This window comes from Cervus elaphus, chromosome 5 (genome assembly GCF_910594005.1).
Source record: "Cervus elaphus chromosome 5, mCerEla1.1, whole genome shotgun sequence".
Classification (NCBI taxonomy): domain Eukaryota; kingdom Metazoa; phylum Chordata; class Mammalia; order Artiodactyla; family Cervidae; genus Cervus; species Cervus elaphus.
This window is the reverse complement of record NC_057819.1, coordinates 118,942,691-118,965,296: the sequence shown is the minus strand read 5'-3', so window position 1 is coordinate 118,965,296 and position 22,606 is coordinate 118,942,691. Positions and strand designations below refer to the sequence as shown.

At 37.7% G+C, this 22,606-nt stretch overlaps 1 protein-coding gene across 1 annotated transcript in view; it reads right to left on the bottom strand.

Moving 5' to 3' along the window:
- EFCAB3 (EF-hand calcium binding domain 3) overlaps positions 1-22,606 on the bottom strand; it is a 146,244-nt gene that overhangs the window by 42,687 nt on the left and 80,951 nt on the right. Inside the window, exons 32-35 of the mRNA XM_043904952.1 lie at positions 21,515-21,619; positions 6,790-6,843; positions 5,389-5,493; positions 2,124-2,177 (exon numbers count right to left, since the gene is read on the bottom strand). Coding sequence (XP_043760887.1) covers positions 2,124-2,177; positions 5,389-5,493; positions 6,790-6,843; positions 21,515-21,619 — 318 coding nt within the window. The remainder of the gene's footprint in view (positions 1-2,123; positions 2,178-5,388; positions 5,494-6,789; positions 6,844-21,514; positions 21,620-22,606) is intronic.

The following is a 22,606-nucleotide window of genomic DNA, read 5'->3' as shown; positions in this document are numbered from 1 at the left end:
GTTTGAAATTTCTAAAAATATTGAAATACACTTTTAAATGTCTAAATTTTCTTTAATGCACTGTAGACTTCACAGAATAAAACATATTTTGGTGACAGCAAGTGGAATGGGGCTTTTGTAATGACAAAAGCAAGTGAGTGAGCAGGGTGAGCGTGTGAAATGTGTATGTTTGCTAGAGTCTGGAAGGGAAAGAAAAAACAAAAATGCAACACCACTAGGAAAATCAGGGAAGTATGAGTGAAAGAAAAATAATTTATTAATAGAAATATGGAAAAGTTAAAAAAATAGGGAAAAAGAAACGGAAAGTTTTTGCACCTTGTTTTATGTCCATTGATATGTTCCAGTGTCTCCTGGTTTATAGTCTATGGGAACTTGAGAAGAATTTGTATCCTGTTGTTGTGTGAAAACTGTATAAATCTTAATTATGCTGAATTGGTTGATAGTGTTTTTCAGGTCTACTATATCCTTCTACTTTTCTGTCTTTTCATTCTATTAATTTTTGAAAGTTTGATATTGAAACTCCAACTAAAAATCTTAATTTATCTACTTAAAAAATAACTGTACTATATAGTGGAACTATATGTAACTTTGTTGTATATTTTCCAAGTCTCCCGTAAATGTGTTATCACAAATTTATAATTTAAAAAGAGAAAAAGAATATGTGAAAGAGGAAGAAGAAGAGCGATGGAAAGGTAGGCAGACACCACTGTAAAATTGTGCTGTCTCAGCTTTGTAAATGTTTTTTTAAATAATTGATTCTGATTTGGGTGGCTCATTTACGATTCATATAACTGTTTCTTCTGAGTGGCCTGGATTGGGAGGGTTAGCTCCAGAATAACTGTGATACAGCTGCTTGGGTTAGTGAGTGTTTAATTCTTTGAAAGCAGGAGACTAGAACCTCTATTAGTCAATAAGCACTTATTGAGCATATACTGTGTACTCAAAAACTGAGCCTTGCTGAAAGCAGGAACTTTGCTTGTCTCTCTTTAATTTTTGAACTTTCATTTTTACAGTTGCTTGGGTACTCAGTAAATGCTTATTAATGAATTCTGATCTTATACATGGCCATGGAGGACTGCTTCTAGTATCCCTAAATTCAGCAGCATGAGTTTCAGTGCGCGGTTAAAGGCTACCAAGTAGACATTTCTGAAAGTTTTCTGGCACCAGCTACAGAAACAGAAATAGATGAGATAAAGTGGACTTATTCAAAGAGATGCTTTTTTTTCTTTTACAAATAGTAAAATACAATAGCCCTCACTTGGAAAGTTTAAATGTGGGTACCCAGAATTTAAATTTATTTTCTCTAAGATTCATTTTATAGATACTTACATAAAGTACCTTAATTACTTTTCAATCCTTCTTTTTGAAACACAATCAGTTTTTCAGAGAAAATTCAATTTTTTAAAATCATAGTCATTGAAAAATGCTGGTGCAGAGAGCAAATTAAAATTACTTAATAATCAAGTACAGACTGAGGTTGTGTATGTGTTGAGGAAAAGAGGGCGAAGACAAGTTTTACTTGCCTCTACTGACCAATTTCACAGTATAATTTTCAAACTTTCCATTCATCTTTTTAATGTAACTATAGAACATAGTATTGTGGCATTGGGAAAATTATTTTAGACATAAATGTGATAAAAGGCCTGCAAATTAAAAGTACTGAGATAATGTATTAAATTTCAGAGTCATCCAAGAAGAAATTTTAGGCCATTAGACATACCCATCAATAGGTAAGATTTTAATATTAATAAGAAAATGGGAAAGTACATTAAAAGTGAGACTTTAAAGCTATATGCACAAAAGTTGTGTACGTATAAGGAAAAAATTTGGGGTGGTGAGCTTATAGATTATCATTAGTGAAAGAATTAAGGATTATTCAAATATTTTTCATTCTTTCATTTTGTGAATATAGAAATCTTCTATTCTATGTATTAGTTTTTTTAAATTTATTTATTTTTAATTGAAGAATAATTGCTTTACAGAATTTTGTTGTTTTCTATCAAACCTCAGCATGAATCAGCAACAGGTATACATATTATGTATTAGTTTTATAACCAAGAAAACACATAAAAATAAATGCATAGCATCAGGTTCTCAACTATTAATAAAAAATTTCTACTCACGTTTAATCTTCTTCAGGCCCTCCATTATTGAATGAACTTTAACCTTCCCATGTTCTATAAAACATTTTGAATGAGATATAGAAGAAGCCATGTAAAATGTATTAAAGCAGATGAAAGTTATGAAATTATTAAAACAACATGGCAGGTTGGAACTTCTTCCATGAGTTAGAAGAACCAGAGATACTGTTTTGCCTTGGAATTGGATTATCTCTCAAGTGAGTATGATGGAAAAATGTATAGATCAATGAGAGAACTATCTTGACTTCCATAACTCAGTTCTTTTCTGTGTTTCAAGGTATTACATTTCAAAGGTGATACATGGGAAAAGGGGTATTACAGAAAGAACCAGGGCTTGAGTCTGGCAGTATGTTTTTCAAATTCAGATCGATGACATTTTTTAAAAAAGGTATGAAGAGACTATGTTGGCAAATGCTCAGAGTTGGAATAGGGAGAGAAGGACTTGCTCTGTTTTTTGTTCTGACAGGTATTTCTTGAGAATCAACCCATTTGAGATGATGCTGTGTTTGTTACTCCTGAGGATACAGTGTAGGCTTCTCTGACTTGAATGATCTTCTCACACTTGTTCAACCTTAGGGTTTTCTCCAGGAAACCCCAGTCCTGACTAAATGCTCCTTTAGCACCTTCTGCATACATTTATCACATTATATCAAAATCATTTTATGTGCCTGTCTGTTCTGTTGGACCATAAGCTCTTTGAGGACAAAGGCTTTGACTCATTCATCTTTGTGTCTTTAGTACTTGACATAGAGCCTAGCACATAGGATCCCTTCCTTTAACAGCTTAACAATTTGTTGGGAGATAGTATAAGTTTGACCTAAGAAAGAGTGATAAAGGGGAATCCGTCTGAGTAGTGGAAGACACTGATGGAAATGTAGAGGGGAACAGGACCAGAAAAACAGGAAGACAGTGGTTGATACCTGAGAAGTTAATGCAAATGCATGAGAAATCTGGAGATTTAAATATTGTGTCTAGGACAGAATAGCACTTGCACGAGAAAAGACTAAAAATAAGCTAGAAGAAGAGCAGCTGTGAGACAAGTGGGACTGAATGTTTCTTTCATGATGTCATCCCGTATGAGAAGGGGCAAAAAGAAACCCCGAGTGGCACCTTCAAGAATTCTGACAAGGAAGTAATTTTTGGTGTCTATAAAATATTACACATATTTGTAATATATTACACATATGTAACTTGTAAAATATTATACATATGTGTAATGTAAAATATTACACATATTACTCTTGTTTCAAGACTAACAGCACATATTTCTTTCTCTCTTCCTCTCTCCAAAACTCTGAATATATTTTCAGTCTTCCCTCCTCAGCAACAAAATGGGAGGCTGGAACTTGAGGAACAGAAACAAAAGTGAAAATTCCCCTAAAGAAGGAATGGTAGCAGAATCTATGAGAATACGGACCTATTATTTAATTTTAAGCAGTTTCAGTAAAATAAGCTGCCAACCCAGCCTTGAGTTGAGAAATGATGGAATTAGCATCCAGTGGAAAAACAATGAAAAAAAGACAAGAACATAGTAGAAGGAATGCAAAGCAGAGAATCCAAAGTAGCAAGTCAGAACTATGGTTAGTAGGAGAAATATATGCCCTTCCCCTAACCTACCCAACAGTCCCTAGATATAGGAGAATTTCTGGGTTTCCTCTATACATGATAGTATTACACATTGGTTCAGTGTTGGAAAAATTGCTTGCTTATTTAACTTATATGCAGAGTATATCATGAGAAACGCTGGGCTGGAGGAAGAACAAGCTGGAACCAAGATTGCCGGGAGAAATTTCAGTAACCTCAGATATGCAGATGACACCACCCTTATGGCAGAAAGTGAAGAACTAAAGAGCCTCTTGATGAAAGTGAAAGAGGAGAGTGAAAAAGTTGGCTTAAAGCTCAACATTCAGAAAACTAAGATCATGGCATCCGGTCCCATCACTTCATGGCAAATAGATGGGGAAACAGTGGAAACAGTGGCTGACTATTTTTTTGGGCTCCAAAAAAATGAATGATGAATAATCATAATTATAAGGCAGAAGAACCAGAACCAAGTCAAGGTTAGTTTTTAAAAGGAATGGAGGAGTATATGCTACTTTATAAGTAGAGTAGAGAGAAATAGATGAAACCAAAAGTGTTGAATTATGAAATAAATAACTTTTCTACAAATATTGCATCATTATATTGTACACCTGAAACTAATACAATATACCAACTATCTCTCTATAAAAAATATTTTTTGAAGAAGTGGGAGAAAATCAGGTGAAGAGGAATGGATTTGGAAGGGGTAAGAAGAACCTCTTCAACTGAAGAGCAGAGAGGGAGATATAGTGTATCTTCCTGAATAAGAAGAAATGATAAACTGGAAAAAATAGAAACTGGAGATATTTGCAATGAACAGGTTCAAATTTATTAAAACCATGGTTTGAGAACATAATGGTTGTGTTTTATTTCCTATTGTCAGTTGGGCTTAACACATGTACTCCCTTCTTTACCATTTTAGTTCCTGGACATATTCAGTGATCAAATAATGTTTGTTATTTGAATAAATTGATATACAATCTTTGCATTCAAGGCCAGAGCTGTGCATAAGCTTTCTAGCAACATCATTCTAGTTAGAACTGCTACTCCCCAAATGCTCCTAGATCATCTTTTTCTTTCTTAATTTGTATCAGAACAACAATGAGAGTAATAGAAGTAAAAAGACTAAGCTAAAGTAATTATAAAATGCAAAGCCAGCAGATAAATCATGCAACTAGACTCAATAAGCAATAATAAAAATAAATAAGCAAACCACCCAACCCCTAAGTCCCCTGCTTTCCCTAATACTCTCCCCAATACTCATTTTTATACGCTAATTTCAATTACTCTAATATTTTTCCTTCTTGTTTTTGGGATGGCAGGCACATAATAAATTGGTTGTACTTGTGACTTAAGAAATGAAAGGCCAGGCACAATCTTAATATATCATTTCTCTACCTTTTAGGTCCTTGACAGGCAAAGTGTGGACCTTGGATCAGCCACATTGCCACTATCTGGGAGCTTGTTAGAAATGCAGGATTTCTTAAGCTATACTTCAGACCTGAATCACAATCTGCATTTTAACAAGATGCCCAGGTGATTCATATGCACATTCAAGTTTGAGAAGCATTGTTATAAGTGATACAAAAGATAAGGATCATTTCTAAGGATCTTACATACAAGATAACAAGAAAACTTCTAACAGAATTAAAAAAAAACAACTCACCATTGAATGTCAAATGAGGCATCAGTTTCTTCTTTTCTTCTTCATTGAGCTCAATCCCCTCATTTGCTAGAAAGTTGTCTAAGTCTGGGATATCAATCACCTCTCCTTTAGAAAACATGAGAAATAAGTTGCAGAAATATTATATGACTATCTACAAAAGATGAAAAACACCATTTGTGCTTATATATAACATATGTGTATCCAGAATAATCAGGAAAATCAGAAAAAAAAATCCTGTTTTAAGTTCTGGTTCAGAAAATCAATCAGAAAGTGGTTACAAAAAGAATTCACTGATGGGTTATTGCAAAATTGAATGTAGCAAATTAAGCTACATATAGATTTATTTTTTTTTTTCTCTTCCTGCCACCCTACTGGAAAGTTAAGTTTTTCTACAGACCAGTTTTTAATTTATTAAAAAAAAGTTTGAGAAGTTTTTATGTAACACAGGGTGCTCAACCCAGTGCTCTGTGATTTACGGTGGAGGGGGGTGGAGTAGATAGGGGTGGTGGGAGGGAAATTTAAGAGAAGGGGACACATGTATACTTATGGCTGATTCATGTTGTTGTATGGCAGAAACCAACACAACATTGTAAAGCAATTATCCTCCAATTAAAAAAAAAGTTAATGTAGTATGATCTTGATAGGGGAAAAAGTAAACGTTTGCCTGTAGTTTGCTTCTCTGAGCACTTGGCATTTCAAGAATTTCATTCATCTCAACATAGAAGTAACTTTTTTCTCATTCATTATAAAAATAATGTAATAACATTTAAGATTATTATAAAGTGGGGAAAATATAATTATACCACCCTACCACAAAACCATTTTTAGTTTTTCATATTCCATTTCTGGTCTTTCATAATGTGGAAATCTAACATACATATAACTTTGTATCCTGTTTTTCCAACCTAATGTAATTTAATTACTTCATAAACTTGTTTCCAAGTTGCTACATAATTTTTACAGTTAACATTTCAACACATGATATCCCATAAGCCTGACTTACCATGGTTGATTTGGTAATTCCCATAACTGTTAGATATTTAGGCTGTTTCAAATTTCTCTGAAGGTCTTTAGAAAGAGATTTTTTTCCTTTTATTCACTTAAGTTATTTCCAGAGGATACATTTCTAGGATTGGGGCTAATGGGGAAAAGGAATAATTCTGTGGCTCTTGAGATCTATAACTATGTTGAAGAATTCTTTGGGGGAAATTTCAGAGAATTTAATGGATATTGACATATAAGCCCATATTAAATGTTATTTACTGAATTTCAGCAGCATCCACAAAAATGGAACACATATGAAAGAATTTAAACATTTATAAGGGAATATATTTTTCTTCACCAATTGCAAAATATTAAGATGCTATTTATAATATCTTTTCATCATAGCTTGCAACTCACCCTTGATATAACTGATAGCATCCATCAAATCATTCAGACCAACTGTATTATTACCTGTAAGGAAAGGGAAATAAACTTCATAATCAGAGAAGCTAATGCTACTGAGATTCACACTTAGGATGCATAAAGTTCTGAAAGTATGAATTCAGTAATCTTTTTTCTAATTTTCCTTAGAATTTTATGAACTTATCCTTAGAGATAACAGTATTATATTAGAAACAAAGCTTGCAGTCTGTAATAAATCATTCTTGTATTTTCCTATTTGCTTTTAGAGGCTACTAGAATAAAGTTAAATTACTAAGTGATTGGTAGGACTTCCCTGGTGGCACAGTGGTTAAGAATCCACCTGCTAGTGCAGGGGATATGGGTTCGACCCCTGGTCCGGGGAGATTCCACTCGCCGTGGAACAACTAAGCCCATGTGACACAACTCCTGAGACTATGAGCCTAGAGCCTGTGCTCCACAACAAGATAAACCACTGCAATGAGAAGCCCAAGCACCACAAGGAAGGCTAGCTCCCACTTTATGCAACTAGAGAAAGCCTGCACACGGCAGCAGACCCAGCATAGCCAACAATAAATAAAATAAAATGAATAAAAACTTTAAAAGAAGTGTTTGGTTACAAGTAAGTGTAGGGAGACAGGACAAATAAACCTAACCCTGAGTATTTGTATTAGTTATTAATCAACAAACACTTTGCTTCCCTGGTGGCTCAGTGGAAAATAATCTAACTGCCAATACAAGAGATGCAGGTTTGATCCCTGCACTGGGAAGATCTGAAGAAGGAAATGGCAACCCATTCCAGTATTCTTGCCTGGGAAATCCAATGGACAGAGGAACCTCAAGGGCTACAGTTCAGTCCATGGGGTCACAAAAGAGTCGGGAATGACTTGGTGACTAAACAACAACAAGTACTTAGGAGTACCTTCTGTGTGCGAGGCACTTGGCTAGGCTTTGGGGATACAAGAGTAAACACACTGGCAGAGTTCTTGCTATTACGGAGTGTACAATCTGGTAGAGGGAAACAGACAATGAGCATGTAAACAAATGAGCAGAAAGGCACTATTTTTTTGAGGTATTGTTAAGATGCTATCAAAGATGAAACAGCACAAAATAAAAAGCAAAAAAAATTTAAAAAGCTAAAAAGAAAAAAAGTTTAAAAAAAGATGAAACAGGGCAATATAACTAAAGTGTAATAGTGGGTGGGATTGCTTTAGACAGGGAGCTGAGGAAAGCCCTCTCTGATGTGTATCTGTTTGGGTTGAGGACTGAATGATGACGAGAGTCATGTGAAGAACTGAGAGAACATTCCAAGCAGAAAAACGGTATGTGCGATAGGCCTAAAATGGGAATGAATTTGACACGATTGAGAGATAGAGAGAAAGCCAGTGTGAAAGGTGCCAAATTATGCAGGGCCTTGTAGGCCATGATGATAAAGCATGGATTTTATTCTGGTTGCAATGAATGTCTGGAGGCCTAGAAGAAGGGGAGTAATTTGATCTGATTTCAGCTTTCAAAGGATCACTTTAGCTGGTGTATGCAGGATGGGGAAATTGGAGGAATGAGGACTAGATAGTAGTCTCTTTTAGTGGCCCAGGAAAGAGATGATGGTGGCTAGGGCTATGGTTACGGCAGTAAAGATGGTGATAATGGATGGATTTGGGACCTATTCTTCAAGTACAGTCTAGATTTGAATGTGGAATAAGAGGGGGAAAAAAGAAATGAAATGTAGTCTTTCCTCCCCTTCCCTCCAAAAAACGACAACAGGATAGATGAAATGACATTACTGAAATGGGGCGGGGGGGCGGGGTGGGGAGGCGGAGGAGAGGGCTTGAGACTTTTTAGGGGAATTAAATAAGTCCATTAAATCTGTGGTGCCTTTTGGACATCCAAGTGGAGATACCAAATAAATAACTAGTTTGATATACCATTCCTGACTTAGGGAGGTTGCCCTGGAGATATAAATTTGCTTTTATCAGCTCAAAGGCAATATGTCGCCCAATGAGACTGGATGAAATCTCATAAAAAGAGGATATAGATTTAAAAAAAGACAGCTAAGGGTCTAGCCCTGGGGCACTTTGTTATTCAGAGACCTTGAAGGGAGGGAGTCAGAAAAGGAAACTGAGAAGAAGCTGTCAGTGAAAAAGAAGAAAATCAGATAGATATGAAGCTTTGAAAGTCTGAAATAAAAAATGTTTCAATAAAGAGGGGATAGTCACTATGTCAAAAGCTGAGATATCAAGTAAATAAGAACAGAAAATTGATCATGAAGCTTGTTAAGAGATAGGTCAGTGATGATTGAGAGTTGGTTCAGCTCCCTGGCAGGGAAGCGAGCAATGGAGAGTGAATGGGAGGTTAGGAAGTAAAGATAATGAGTAATGCCAGCTTTTTGAGAGGTTCTGCTGTGAAGAGGAACTGATCTAGTAGTAGCCGGCCAGGGACAAGGCGAATAAGAGACATAGTTCCCCATCAATGGAATACAGAGATCTAGTAGAAAGGGAGAAACTGATGATGCAGGAGAGAAAGAGCAAAATTACAGGAGTTAAGTCTTTGAAAAGGTAAGTGGAAATGAGATTCAAGGCACAAATGGAAGGGTTGGCTCACAGTGGGAGCAGAGATTCCTTTATAACAAGATGAAAGCAGGGTATGTGGCATAGATATAGGTAGGTTCGTAGATATCAAGGAAGAAAATGCGGTTATTCTTATCTAACTGAATCTTTTTTCTCTGTGAAGTCTGAGATGAGGAGGTGTTGGAAATTTGAAGAGAGAAGGGGTGAAATTATCTCAGAGTGAGAAAAGTGAATTTAGTTGGAAAAGGTAGCAGGGACTTTGGCCTCATTAAGGACTGACTTGATATTCATGGCCAGTGTGTTCAAGTGAGTTCTATTAGTGCAGTTTTGTGATTTTCTTCAGCAATGTTAAAGCTTTTCAGGAACAAGTATAGAGTAAGGCGATGGCCGGGGTTTTGCCAAGCAAGTTTGTTAGGAGTTTTGAGAGTTTTTAAGGTTATATAATGTTGAAGTATTGAATCTAATTTAAGGAAGCAAACAAGGACATATGGGGAGGAGTTGAATAATGAAAGACTGATTGAGTTAAGGCACTGAAGGCCTACGTAAGGATGGAGAGTAGCTGGAGTTGGATTTCTACATTCTGTTCTGCTACACCCCATGTTCAGTAGCACCAATTCTTTATATTCAATTGGTAAATGGAATAATGTCACAATAATGTGGAAGTTGTATTAGTTCATACGTAATTTTTCCTAAGTAAGAGAATCAGAATTATAAACCTCAGCAGGAAAAGCAAAAAAAAAGCAAAAAAACAAAACAAAACAAAACAAACAAAACACCTGGACTGGCTATAGTAGGGGCCCTCTCAGCTCTATTTTAATAAAATTAAAAAATAAGTACCTATAATATATGAGGAGGAATCAGGTTCACTGGCTCAGAATTCTACTTCCATCTACATTATTTCAGAGCTGCATGTCAGCTTAACTCTTTTTTGGGGTTGTGTGTATGTGTGTATTTTTGAATGGCTTCCAACTACTCTGAGCTATTTACCTGGGTTTTTCAAACTTCTTCACACAGTATCAACTGCTGCTTTTGTCAGTGCTCTGCTTACAAATTGGCATAGATTTTGAATGGGCTTTCCCAGTTTCCCCCATAAGCTCAGCTACTTCAATGTACTTTCACAGAACGGGAGGTTTCTCCGGCATTCCTACATTGTGTTATGGTAGAACAGCTTGCATAGTAAATGAAGGATAATGGGTAGACAGTGGATATATAAAATAAATATTTTCAGGGTGATGAAGTATTAGGCAAGGACAAGATTCATGTCATCAAAGGAAAAGATGATTGAAGTTACAGAGGTCAAGGAACAGCAGGTCAGGATGTTGGATGGGTGATCTGTACCAGGAGTTCTTTTTTTAAATTTTGTTTTTTTGGTTCTTTTTGGCTGCACTCTGTGGCATGTGGGATCTTAGCTCCCTGACAGAGGTCTAACCTGTGTCCCCTGCAATGAAAGCATAGACTCTAACCCACTGGACTGCAGGGAAATTGCATAACAAGAGTCTTAATCTGGGGTCCATGGATCCTGTATGTATAGATTTTTTTCCATTCAAGCTGAAGGACTCCCTGTAAAATGCATCTTTATTTTCATTAATCACTAACTTAAATTTAGCATTTTCTTTACTTATTCATGTAGTCCACAAACCATAGTAGTAGTAGAAGAACCTGTGACTTTGTTACTGTTGATAATAAATCACTACCATTTTCATATCACATGACAGTTGACGCAAATATATTGAATAGTTGCTCTTCACTACTTTAAAATGACAATAATTATTAGACCTGGTACTAGAACTTGTTCAGTTCAGTTCAGTTGCTTAGTTGTGTCCAACCCTTTGCGACCTCATGGACTGCAGCATGCCAGGCCTCCCCGTCCTTCACCAACTCCAGAGTTTACTCAAACTCATGTCCATTGAGTCGGTGATGCCATCCAACCATCTCATCCTCTGTCATCCCCTTCTCCCACCTTCAGTCTTTTCCAACATCAAGGTCTTTTCCAATGAGTCAGTTCTTCGCATCAGGGGGCCAAAGTATTGGATTTTCAGCTTCAGCCTCAGTCCTTCCAATGAATATCCAGGACTGATTTCCTTTGAGATGGACTGGTTGGATCTCCTTGCTGTCCATGGGACTCTCAAGAGTCTTCTCCAACACCATGGTTCAAAAGCATCAATTCTTTGGCACTCAGCTTTCTTTATTTTTTTATTTTTTTTTCCAGTGGGTTTTGTCATACATTGACATGAATCAGCCATAGATTTACATGTATTCCCCATCCCGATCCCCCCTCCCACCTCCCTCTCCACCCGATTCCTCTGGGTCTTCCCAGTGCACCAGGCCGGAGCACTTGTCTCATGCATCCCACCTGGGCTGGTGATCTGTTTCACCATAGATAGTATACATGCTGTTCTTTTGAAATATCCCACCCTCACATTCTCCCACAGAGTTCAAAAGTCTGTTCTGTATTTCTGTGTCTCTTTTTCTGTTTTGCATATAGGGTTATCGTTACCATCTTTCTAAATTCCATATATATGTGTTAGTATGCTGTAATGTTCTTTATCTTTCTGGCTTACTTCACTCTGTATAAGGGGCTCCAGTTTCATCCATCTCATTAGGACTGGTTCAAATGAATTCTTTTTAACGGCTGAGTAATATTCCATGGTGTATATGTACCACAGCTTCCTTATCCATTCATCTGCTGATGGGCATCTAGGTTGCTTCCATGTCCTGGCTATTATAAACAGTGCTGTGATGAACATTGGGGTGCACGTGTCTCTTTCAGATCTGGTTTCCTCAGTGTGTATGCCCAGAAGTGGGATTGCTGGGTCATATGGCAGTTCTATTTCCAGTTTTTTAAGAAATCTCCACACTGTTCTCCATAGTGGCTGTACTAGTTTGCATTCCCACCAACAGTGTAAGAGGGTTCCCTTTTCTCCACACCCTCTCCAGCATTTATTGCTTGTAGACTTTTGGATAGCAGCCATCCTGACTGGCGTGTAATGGTACCTCATTGTGGTTTTGATTTGCATTTCTCTGATAATGAGTGATGTTGAGCATCTTTTCATGTGTTTGTTAGCCATCTGTATGTCTTCCTTGGAGAAATGTCTGTTTAGTTCTTTGGCCCATGTTTTGATTGGGTCATTTGTTTTTCTGGAATTGAGCTGCAGGAGTTGCTTGTATATTTTTGAGATTAATCCTTTGTCTGTTTCTTCATTTGCTATTATTTTCTCCCAATCTGAGGGCTGTCTTTTCACCTTACTTATAGTTTCCTTTGTAGTGCAAAACTTTTAAGTTTCATTAGGTCCCATTTGTTTATTTTTGCTTTTATTTCCAATATTCTGGGAGGTGGGTCATAGAGGATCCTGCTGTGATTCATGTCGGAGAGTGTTTTGCCTATGTTCTCCTCTAGGAGTTTTATAGTTTCTGGTCTTACATTTAGATCTTTAATCCATTTTGAGTTTATTCTTGTGTATGGTGTTAGAAAGTGTTCTAGTTTCATTCTTTTACAAGTGGTTGACCAGTTTTCCCAGCACCACTTGTTAAAGAGGTTGTCTTTTTTCCATTGTATATCCTTGCCTCCTTTGTCAAAGATAAGATGTCCATAGGTTCGTGGATTTATCTCTGGGCTTTCTATTCTGTTCCATTGATCTATATTTCTGTCTTTGTGCCAGTACCATACTGTCTTGATGACTGTGGCTTTGTAGTAGAGTCTGAAGTCAGGCAGGTTGATTCCTCCAGTTCCATTCTTCTTTCTCAAGATTACTTTGGCTATCCGAGGTTTTTTGTATTTCCATACAAATTGTGAAATTCTTTGGTCTAGTTCTGTGAAAAATACCGTTGGTAGCTTAATAGGGATTGCATTGAATCTATAGATTGCTTTGGGTAGAATAGCCATTTTGACAATATTGATTCTTCCAATCCATGAACACGGTATGTTTCTCCATCTGTTTGTGTCCTCTTTGATTTCTTTCATCAGTGTTTTATAGTTTTCTATGTATAGGTCTTCTGTTTCTTTAGGTAGATATACTCCTAAGTATTTTATTCTTTTTGTTGCAATGGTGAATGGTATTGTTTCCTTAAGTTCTCTTTCTGTTTTTTCATTGTTAGTGTATAGGAAAGCAAGGGATTTCTGTGTGTTAATTTTATATCCTGCAACTTTACTATATTCTTTGAATAGCTCTAGTAATTTTCTGGAAGAGTCTTTAGGGTTTTCTATGTAGAGGATCATGTCATCTGCAAACAGTGAGAGTTTCACTTCTTCTTTTCCTATCTGGATTCCTTTTACTTCTTTTTCTGCTCTGATTGCTGTGGCCAAAACTTCCAACACTATGTTGAATAGTAGTGGTGAGAGTGGGCACCCTTGTCTTGTTCCTGATTTCAGGGGAAATGCTTTCAATTTTTCACCATTGAGGGTGATGCTTGCTGTGGGTTTGTCATATATAGCTTTTATTATGTTGAGGTATGTTCCTTCTATTCCTGCTTTTTGGAGAGTTTTAATCATAAATGAGTGTTGAATTTTGTCAAAGGCTTTCTCTGCATCTATTGAGATAATCATATGGTTTTTATCTTTCAATTTGTTAATGTGGTGTATTACATTGATTGATTTGTGGATATTAAAGAATCCTTGCATTCCTGGGATAAAGCCCACTTGGTCATGGTGTATGATTTTTTTAATATGTTGTTGGATTCTGTTTGCTAGAATTTTGTTAAGGATTTTTGCATCTATGTTCATCAGTGATATTGGCCTGTAGTTTTCCTTTTTTGTGGCATCTTTGTCTGGTTTTGGAATTAGGGTGATGCTGGCCTCATAGAATGAGTTTGGAAGTTTATCTTCCTCTGCAATTTTCTGGAAGAGTTTGAGTAAGATAGGTGTTAGCTCTTCTCTAAATTTTTGGTAGAATTCAGCTGTGAAGCCATCTGGTCCTGGGCTTTTGTTTGCTGGAAGATTTTTGATTACAGTTTCAATTTCCTTGCTTGTGATGGGTCTGTTAAGATTTTCTATTTCTTCCTGGTTCAGTTTTGGAAGGTTATACTTTTCTAAGAATTTGTCCATTTCATCCAAGTTGTCCATTTTATTGGCATAGAGCTGCTGGTAGTAGTCTCTTATGATCCTTTGTATTTCAGTGTTGTCTGTTGTGATCTCTCCATTTTCATTTCTAATTTTGTTAATTTGGTTCTTCTCTCTTTGTTTCTTAATGAGTCTTGCTAATGGTTTGTCAATTTTGTTTATTTTTTCAAAAAACCAGCTTTTAGCTTTGTTGATTTTTGTTATGGTCTCTTTAGTTTCTTTTGCATTTATTTCTGCCCTGATTTTTAAGATTTCTTTCCTTCTGCTAACCCTGGGGTTCTTCATTTCTTCCTTCTCTAATTGCTTTAGGTGTAGAGTTAGGTTATTTATTTGGCTTTTTTCTTGTTTCTTGATGTAAGCCTGTAATGCTATGAACCTTCCCCTTAGCACTGCTTTTACAGTGTCCCATAGGTTTTGGGTTGTTGTGTTTTCATTTTCATTCATTTCTATACATATTTTGATTTCTTTTTTGATTTCTTCTATGATTTGTTGGTTATTCAGAAGCGTGTTATTTAGCCTCCATATGTTTGAATTTTTAACAATTTTTTTCCTGTAATTGAGATCTAATCTTACTGCACTGTGGTCAGAAAAGATGACTGGAATGATTTCAATTTTTTTGAATTTTCCAAGACCAGATTTATGGCCCAGGATGTGATCTATTCTGGAGAAGGTTCCGTGTACACTTGAGAAAAAGGTGAAGTTGATTGTTTCGGGGTGAAATGTCCTATAGATATCAATTAGGTCTAGCTGGTCCATTGTGTCATTTAAGGTTTGTGTTTCCTTGTTAATTTTCTGTTTAGTTGATCTATCCATAGTTGTGAGTGGGGTATTAAAGTCTCCCACTATTATTGTGTTACTATTAATTTCCTCTTTCATACTCATTAGCATTTGCCGTACATATTGCGGTGCTCCTATGTTGGGTGCATATATATTTATAATTGTTATATCTTCTTCTTGCATTAATCCTTTGATCATTATGTAGTGTCCTTCTTTGTCTCTTTTCACATCCTTTATTTGAAAGTCTATTTTATCTGATATGAGTATTGCGACTCCTGCTTTCTTTTGGTCTCCGTTTGCATGAAATATTTTTTTCCAGCCCTTCACTTTTAGTCTGTATGTGTCTCTTGTTTTGAGGTGGGTCTCTTGTAGACAGCATATATAGGGGTCTTGTTTTTGTATCCATTCAGCCAATCTTTGTCTTTTGGTTGGGGCATTCAACCCATTTACATTTAGGGTAATTATTGATAGGTGTGGTCCCGTTGCCATTTACTTTGTTGTTTTGGGTTCACGTTTATACAACCTTTCTGCATTTCCTGTCTAGAGAAGATCCTTTAGCATTTGTTGAAGAGCTGGTTTGGTGCTGAATTCTCTCAGCTTTTGTTTATCTGTAAAGCTTTTGAATTCTCCTTCATATCTGAATGAGATCCTTGCTGGGTACAGTAATCTAGGTTGTAGGTTATTCTCTTTCATTACTTTCAGTACGTCCTGCCATTCCCTTCTGGCCTGGAGGGTTTCTATTGATAGATCAGCTGTTATCCTTATGGGGATCCCTTTGTGTGTTATTTGTTGTTTCTCCCTTGCTGCTTTTAATATTTGTTCTTTGTGTTTGATCTTTGTTAATTTGATTAATATGTGTCTTGGGGTGTTTTGCCTTGGGTTTATCCTGTTTGGGACTCTCTGGGTTTCTTGGACTTGGGTGGCTATTTCTTTCTCCATTTTAGGGAAGTTTTCAGCTATTATCTCCTCGAGTATTTTCTCATGGCCTTTCTTTTTGTCTTCTTCTTCTGGAACTCCTATGATTCGAATGTTGGGGTGTTTCACATTGTCCCAGAGGTCCCTGAGGTTGTCCTCATTTCTTTTGATCCTTTTTTCTTTTTTCCTCTCTGCTTCATTTATTTCCACCATTTTATCTTCTACCTCACTTATCCTATCTTCTGCCTCCGTTATTCTACTCTTGGTTCCCTCCAGAGTGTTTTTGATCTCATTCATTGCATTATTCATTTTTAATTGACTCTTTTTTATGTCTTCTAGGTCTTTATTAAACATTTCTTGTATCTTTTCAATCTTTGTTTCCAGGCTATTTATCTGTAACTCCATTTTGTTTTCAAGATTTTGGATCATTTTTATTATCATTATTCTAAATTCTTTTTCAGGTAGATTCCCTATCTCCTCCTCTTTTGTTTGACTTGGTGGGCATTTTTCATGTTCCTTTACCTGTTGGGTATTTCTTTGCCTTTTCATCTTGTTTAGATTGCTGTGTCTGGAGTGGGCTTTCTGTATTCTGGAGGTCTGTGGTTCCTTTTTATTGTGGAGGATTTACCCAGTGGGTGGGGTTAGACGATTGGCTTGTCAAGGTTTCCTGGTTAGGGAAGCTTGCGTCAGTGTTCTGGTGCGTGGAATTTGATTTCTTCTCTTTGGAGAGCAATGGAGTGCCCAGTAATGAGTTTTGAGATGGGTCTATGTGTTAGGTGTGACCTTGGGCAGCCTGTATGTTGACGTTCAGGGCTATGTTCCTGCGTTGCTGGAGAATTTGCGTGGTATGTCTTGCTCTAAAACTTATTGGCTCTTGGGTGGTGGTTGGTTTCAGTGTAGGTATGGAGGCTTTTGGACAGTCACTTATTACTTAAAGTTCCATGTAGTCAGGAGTTTCCTGGTGTTCTCAGGTTATGGGCTTAAGTCTCCTGCCTCTGGATTTCAGTTTTATTCTTCCTGTAGTCTCAGGACTTCTCCAACTATACAGCACTGATAAGAAAACTTCTAGGTTAATGGCGAAAAGATTCTCCCCCGTTAGGGACACCCAGAGAGGTTCACAGAGTTACATGAAGAAGAGGAGAGGGAGGAGGGAGATAGAGATGAGCAGGAGGAGAAAAAGGGGGACTCAAGAGGAGAGAGACAGATCTACGCAGCTGTCTGTTCCCAGAGTGTTCTCTGTAGCCCAGTCACCTACAAAGATTCACAGAATTGGATTGGGAAGAGAAGGGGAAAGGAGGAAATAGAGGTGTTCTGAGGTAGAAAAAGGAGAGTCAAGATTGGGAGAGAATAATCTTCGGTTTAAAAATAGGGCTTCTTTTTTTTTTTTTTTTGTAAGGTTATAGTGTATTGAAAATGAAAATTAAGGAGTAGTAGAGGAGTACTAGAGGACTTTAAAAGAAATAAGAGAAAAAGAAAAATAGAAAATAGAAAAGAAAAAGGAAAGAAAAAAAAAAGAAGAAAAAAGAAAAAAAAAAAAGAAAGAAAAAAAAATTTTTTTTTCTCCCTAATTAAAAAAATCGTAAAAATCTATGGAAATGAAAGTTAAGGAGTAATGGGGGAGTAATAGGGGATTTTAAAGGAAAATAAAAGAGAAAAAAGAAAAAAGAAAAAAAGACAAAAAAAAAGAGAAAAAAGTAAAATTATATCTAGGAGTTTCTCTGGAGCTGTTGCGGTCAGTGTGGGTTCGGCTCAGTTTCAGATAGCTCCTCGTTCCAGCTTACACTTCTCGATATCTACAGGCCCCTTCCGGTGTAGTCGGTGTTTTCTAGAGGGATTTTAATCTGTTGCACCAGTCCCTTCTGAAGCGGTTCCCTTTGTTTATTTGGCTTCTGTTTGCCGGTCTCTTCAGAGCCTCATTTCCGCCCTGACACAGGCGGGCGGAGGTGGACTCTTATTCAGGTAGCTAGTTCTGTCGCTCTGAGGGGAGGGGCTGACGCTGCAGGGAGGGGCCGGCGCTATGGGGGCGGGCTGGCGCCGCGGGAGGGGCTGGCGCTGTGGGGAAGGGCTGGCACCGAGGGGACGGGCTGGCGCTGCCGGGAGGGGCCGACGCCGCTTTCTCCGTCTGCGCTGCTCAGGCTCCCGGCTGTTCTATATGGAGCGCGCCCCACGCTGCGCGAGGTTCCAGCCCTCGGGTGTTCCACAAAAGCGCGGAATGAAAAGCTGCGCCTTCTCTCTGTGCCTTCCCCGTCAGAGCGGTCCAGGCAGCGAGGGGCTGCACTCTCCCCAGGTGTGGCGCGCCCACTCCGTTCCACGGTCCCAGTTTCAGTTTCCTCTGGCGCCAATCGGGTGCCTGCGCCTTCTGCCCTCCGCGTCCCCAGCCCCAGTCCCCGCCCGCGCCGGTCGGGTGCCTGCGCCCTGTGTCTCTCCGCGACCTTCCCCTCCTCCCTGCCTCCTGCCTCCGGCGGGGCTGGGCCGTCCGCAGCCTGTGAGCTCTTCTCTGGATTTTCTCGGTCTCTTTGTTCTGCGAACGGCAGGCAGTGAGTTCCGGCCAGTTAATTTACTCTCTCTCTTTTGGTCTCCCACAGTTCAAGTTGGGAACTCACAGAAGCTCCCTCCGATTGTCCTCAGGGCACTCAGGCCCGGACCCTACCCCTAGCAATGCCGCCTAAGACTCCCTTCCCGGGACGGATGTCCGTCCTTAGCTCTTTTGTCTCACTTTTTGTCTCTTATATTTTGTCCTACCTCCTTTCGAAGACAATGGGCTGCTTTTCTGGGCACCTGATGACCTCAGCTAGCGATCAGAAGTTGTTTTGCAAAGTTTGCTCTGCGTTCAGTTATTCTTTTGATGAATTTGTAGGAGAGAAAGTGGTCTCCCCTTCCTACTCCTCCGCCATCTTGGCTCCTGCCCCCTCAGCTTTCTTTAGAGTCCCACTCTCACATCCATACATGACTACTAGAAAAACCATAGCTTTAACTAGACAAACCTTTGGTGGCAAAGTAATGTCTCTGCTTTTTAATATGCTGTCTAGGTTGCTCAAGCTTTTCTACCCAGGAGCAAGTGTCTTTTAATATCATGGCTGCAGTTACCATCTGCAGTGATTTTGGAGCCCCCAAAATAAAGTCTGTCACTATTTCCACTGTTTCCCTATCTATGTGCCATTAAGTGATGGGATCAGATGCCATGATCTTAGTTTTCTGAATGTTGAGTTTTAAGCCAACTTTTTCACTCTCCTCTTTTACTTTCATCAAGAGGCTCTTTAGTTCTTCTTCACTTTCTGCCCTAAGCCTGGTGTCATCTGCATATCTGAGGTTATTAATATTTCTCCCAGCAATCTTGATTCCAGCTTGTGCTTCCTCCAGCCCAGTGTTTCTCATGATGTACTCTGCATATAAATTAAATAAGCAGGGTGACAATATACAGCCTTGACATACTACTTGCCTGATTTACAATCAGTCTTTTGTTCCATATCCAGTTCTAACTGTTGCTTCTTGACTTGCATACAGATTTCTCAGGAGGCAGGTCAGGTGGTCTGGTATTCCCATCTCTTGAAGAATTTTCCACAGTTTGTTGTGGAAAACACAGTCAAAGGCTTTGACATAGTCAATAAAGCAGAAATAGATGTTTTTCTGGAACTCTCTTGCTTTTTTGACGATCCAGCAGATGTTGGCAATTTGATCTCTGGTTCCTTTGCCTTTTCTAAAACCAGCTTAAACATCTGGAAGTTCACAGTTCACGTACTGTTAAAGCCTGGCTTGGAGAATTTTGAGCATTACTTTGTAGTGTGTGAGATGAGTACAACTGTGCAGTAGTTTAAGCATTCTTTGGGATTGCCTTTCTTTGGGATTGGAATGAAAACTGACCTTTTCCAGTCCTGTGGCTACTGCTGAGTTTTCCAAATTTGCTGGCATATTGAGTGCAGCACTTTCACAGCACAATCTTTCAGGATTTGAAATAGCTCAACTGGAATTCTATCACCTCTACTAGCTTTGCTCATAGTGATGCTTCCTAAAGCCCACTTGACTTCACATTCTAGGATGTCTGACTTTAGGTGAGTGATCACACCAGAAATTGTTAAATGTATTAATAAGTACTAATACTTTATTTCACTAATGTTTTGATAAATTGTATTTTAATATAATTAGCTTCTTGGTAATTTTATGTATTTCATTTTATGCATTTAAAAATATTATTTTTCAGAAGGGGTCCAATTCATCAGACTGTGGAAGAGGTCCATGGCCTCTGATCTATACAGAGGATATTAAAGTTGCCAGGAATAAGAACAGGAGTAGTGGAGAAGGAAGCCAGTGAGCTCAGTGCTATTTCATGTAAAATGTTCTAAGTTGTATTTTTACCTTATGTATCTATATGAAGGTCATAATTTGTAACAAATATTTATTCTTTTAGGACTTGTATTTATATAACAGGCAATATTGATTCATAGATCATAGAATTTCCTTTTCTTCAACATTTTCTCCATCTTCCCCGTCATCTTCACCACTACCACTGTCATCATGATCAACATTTACTGAGTATTCTAGACACCAAAGTAAGACCTTTATATGCATTATCTAAATTATTTCAGGGCAAGAAATTACCATAGAAAATAATTTAATTCAACCCCTTGTTTTACATGTGAAGAAATTTAGATTCAGTAGGGTTAAACTGTCAGCAAGTTAGTGATGGAATAGGGACCAGACCTCAGCAAAAAGAAATACCATATATTACAGAAGAAGCATGTAGGCTAGATTCGCCAGGGAAAAGGGATGTTTTTTTTCCCGCCAAAGTACTGCCAAATGATTTTTCCAAGAGCAATGGCAACTTTCACCCAAATGTATCAGTAAGTCCCTTTCCCTTCACTCTCACCAGAACTAAATGTTCTCAGTCTTATTAATTTTTGCCTGAGAACTGAAAATATTTCCATGCCTTGCTTTATTTTGTATTTTCATGATTACTTGTGAGGTTAAATATCTTTTCATATGTTATTAGACTTTTAGATTTCCTCTTTTATGAATATTTGCCTATTTTTCTACTGTCAGTATGTTTTAATCAATGTATGAGGGCTTTTTCTGCCTTAGGGACCTTATCATTTTCTCCTAGTTCATCATCTGACTTTTGACTTTCTTAAATGTTCCCTTAATACCATGTTCCCTTATGAGTGAAATTTAAAAATTCATTTTTCTTTAACTCGTTAAGTGTGTGGTATTCCCAGGCACGGCTGAGTCCTGCAAGCAACATTCCCAATGTATTTTTTCAAAAGTGTTTTTGGAGATGATATTTCTTCATGAGTCAAGATTAAGTCTTTCTTTTTACACTTACTTCATTATGGTACTAAAAAGGCTACTTACAGCAGTTCTAATACAAGGGCTCAATGCTTCTCTGAAGAACATAAAGATGTCTGACACTCACCATCAGCTGACAGTTGGGTCATTAGTTCCTCAAGTTCCTCATCTTTGAGTCTAATTCCCATGTTTTCCACAAAAGATTCCAGTTTTTTTATTTTGACCCTTGGTGCTTTGGAAAGAAGGGCATGGAATAAAAACAAGAGTATTGACACTTAAGAGTGAAAAATGCGGATCATGATCATGCATCAGAAACCTCACAGGACAATAAAGCACAAAGGCACAAAGAAACTATTAACATATATCTCTCCCAAGATTTAGATTTGTCTGTAAGATTTAGATTTGAAAGTAAGAAAAAATTCAGAAAGGTAACCATTGAGACAAAGCTAAACAGTAAACAGTGTTTATTCTTTATGGAGAGAGATTAGATCAGTGGGAAGTGGGAGACTTTCACTTTAAAAAATGAGATATAATTGGCATATAACATATTAATTTCAGGTATACAATGTAATTATGCAATATTTGGATATATTGCAAAATGATCACCACAATAAATCTAGTTCACCTCCATCACCACACATAGTTACATACTTTTCCCCCTTGTGGTAAGAACTTTTAAGATCTACTTTCTTAGCAACTTTTAAATATAAAATAAGGTATTCTTCACCACAGTCATCATGTTGTACATTACATCCTTGGGACTTGACTTTTATTTCTTTATACCAATTTTTATAAGTGGTAGAAATAATTTTCTTGTAATTTTGTGTTTAATATTTTTTCTAATTAAAAATATAATTGTTTACAGTGAATTAGTATAGAAAGTGGAAATAGGATATCTTCCTTTATGTCTATCCAGGGGACTCTGTTTTGTTTTACATGAGAGGTCATTTAGAGAGGAATAGGTAAGTCTGGGGCTTCCCTGGTACCTCAGATGGTAAGGAATCTGCCTGCTATACAGGAGACCTGTGTTCAATCCCTGGGTTGGGAAGATCCCATGGAGAAGGGAATGGCTATGCACTCCAGTATTCTTGACTGGAAAATCTGGAGAAGCCTGGTGGGCTACAGTTCAGGGGGTCAAAAGAGTCAGACGTGACTGAGCAACTTATACTTTTACTTTCGGGTAAGTCTAATGATTTGTGATTGAAATAACCACCAACTT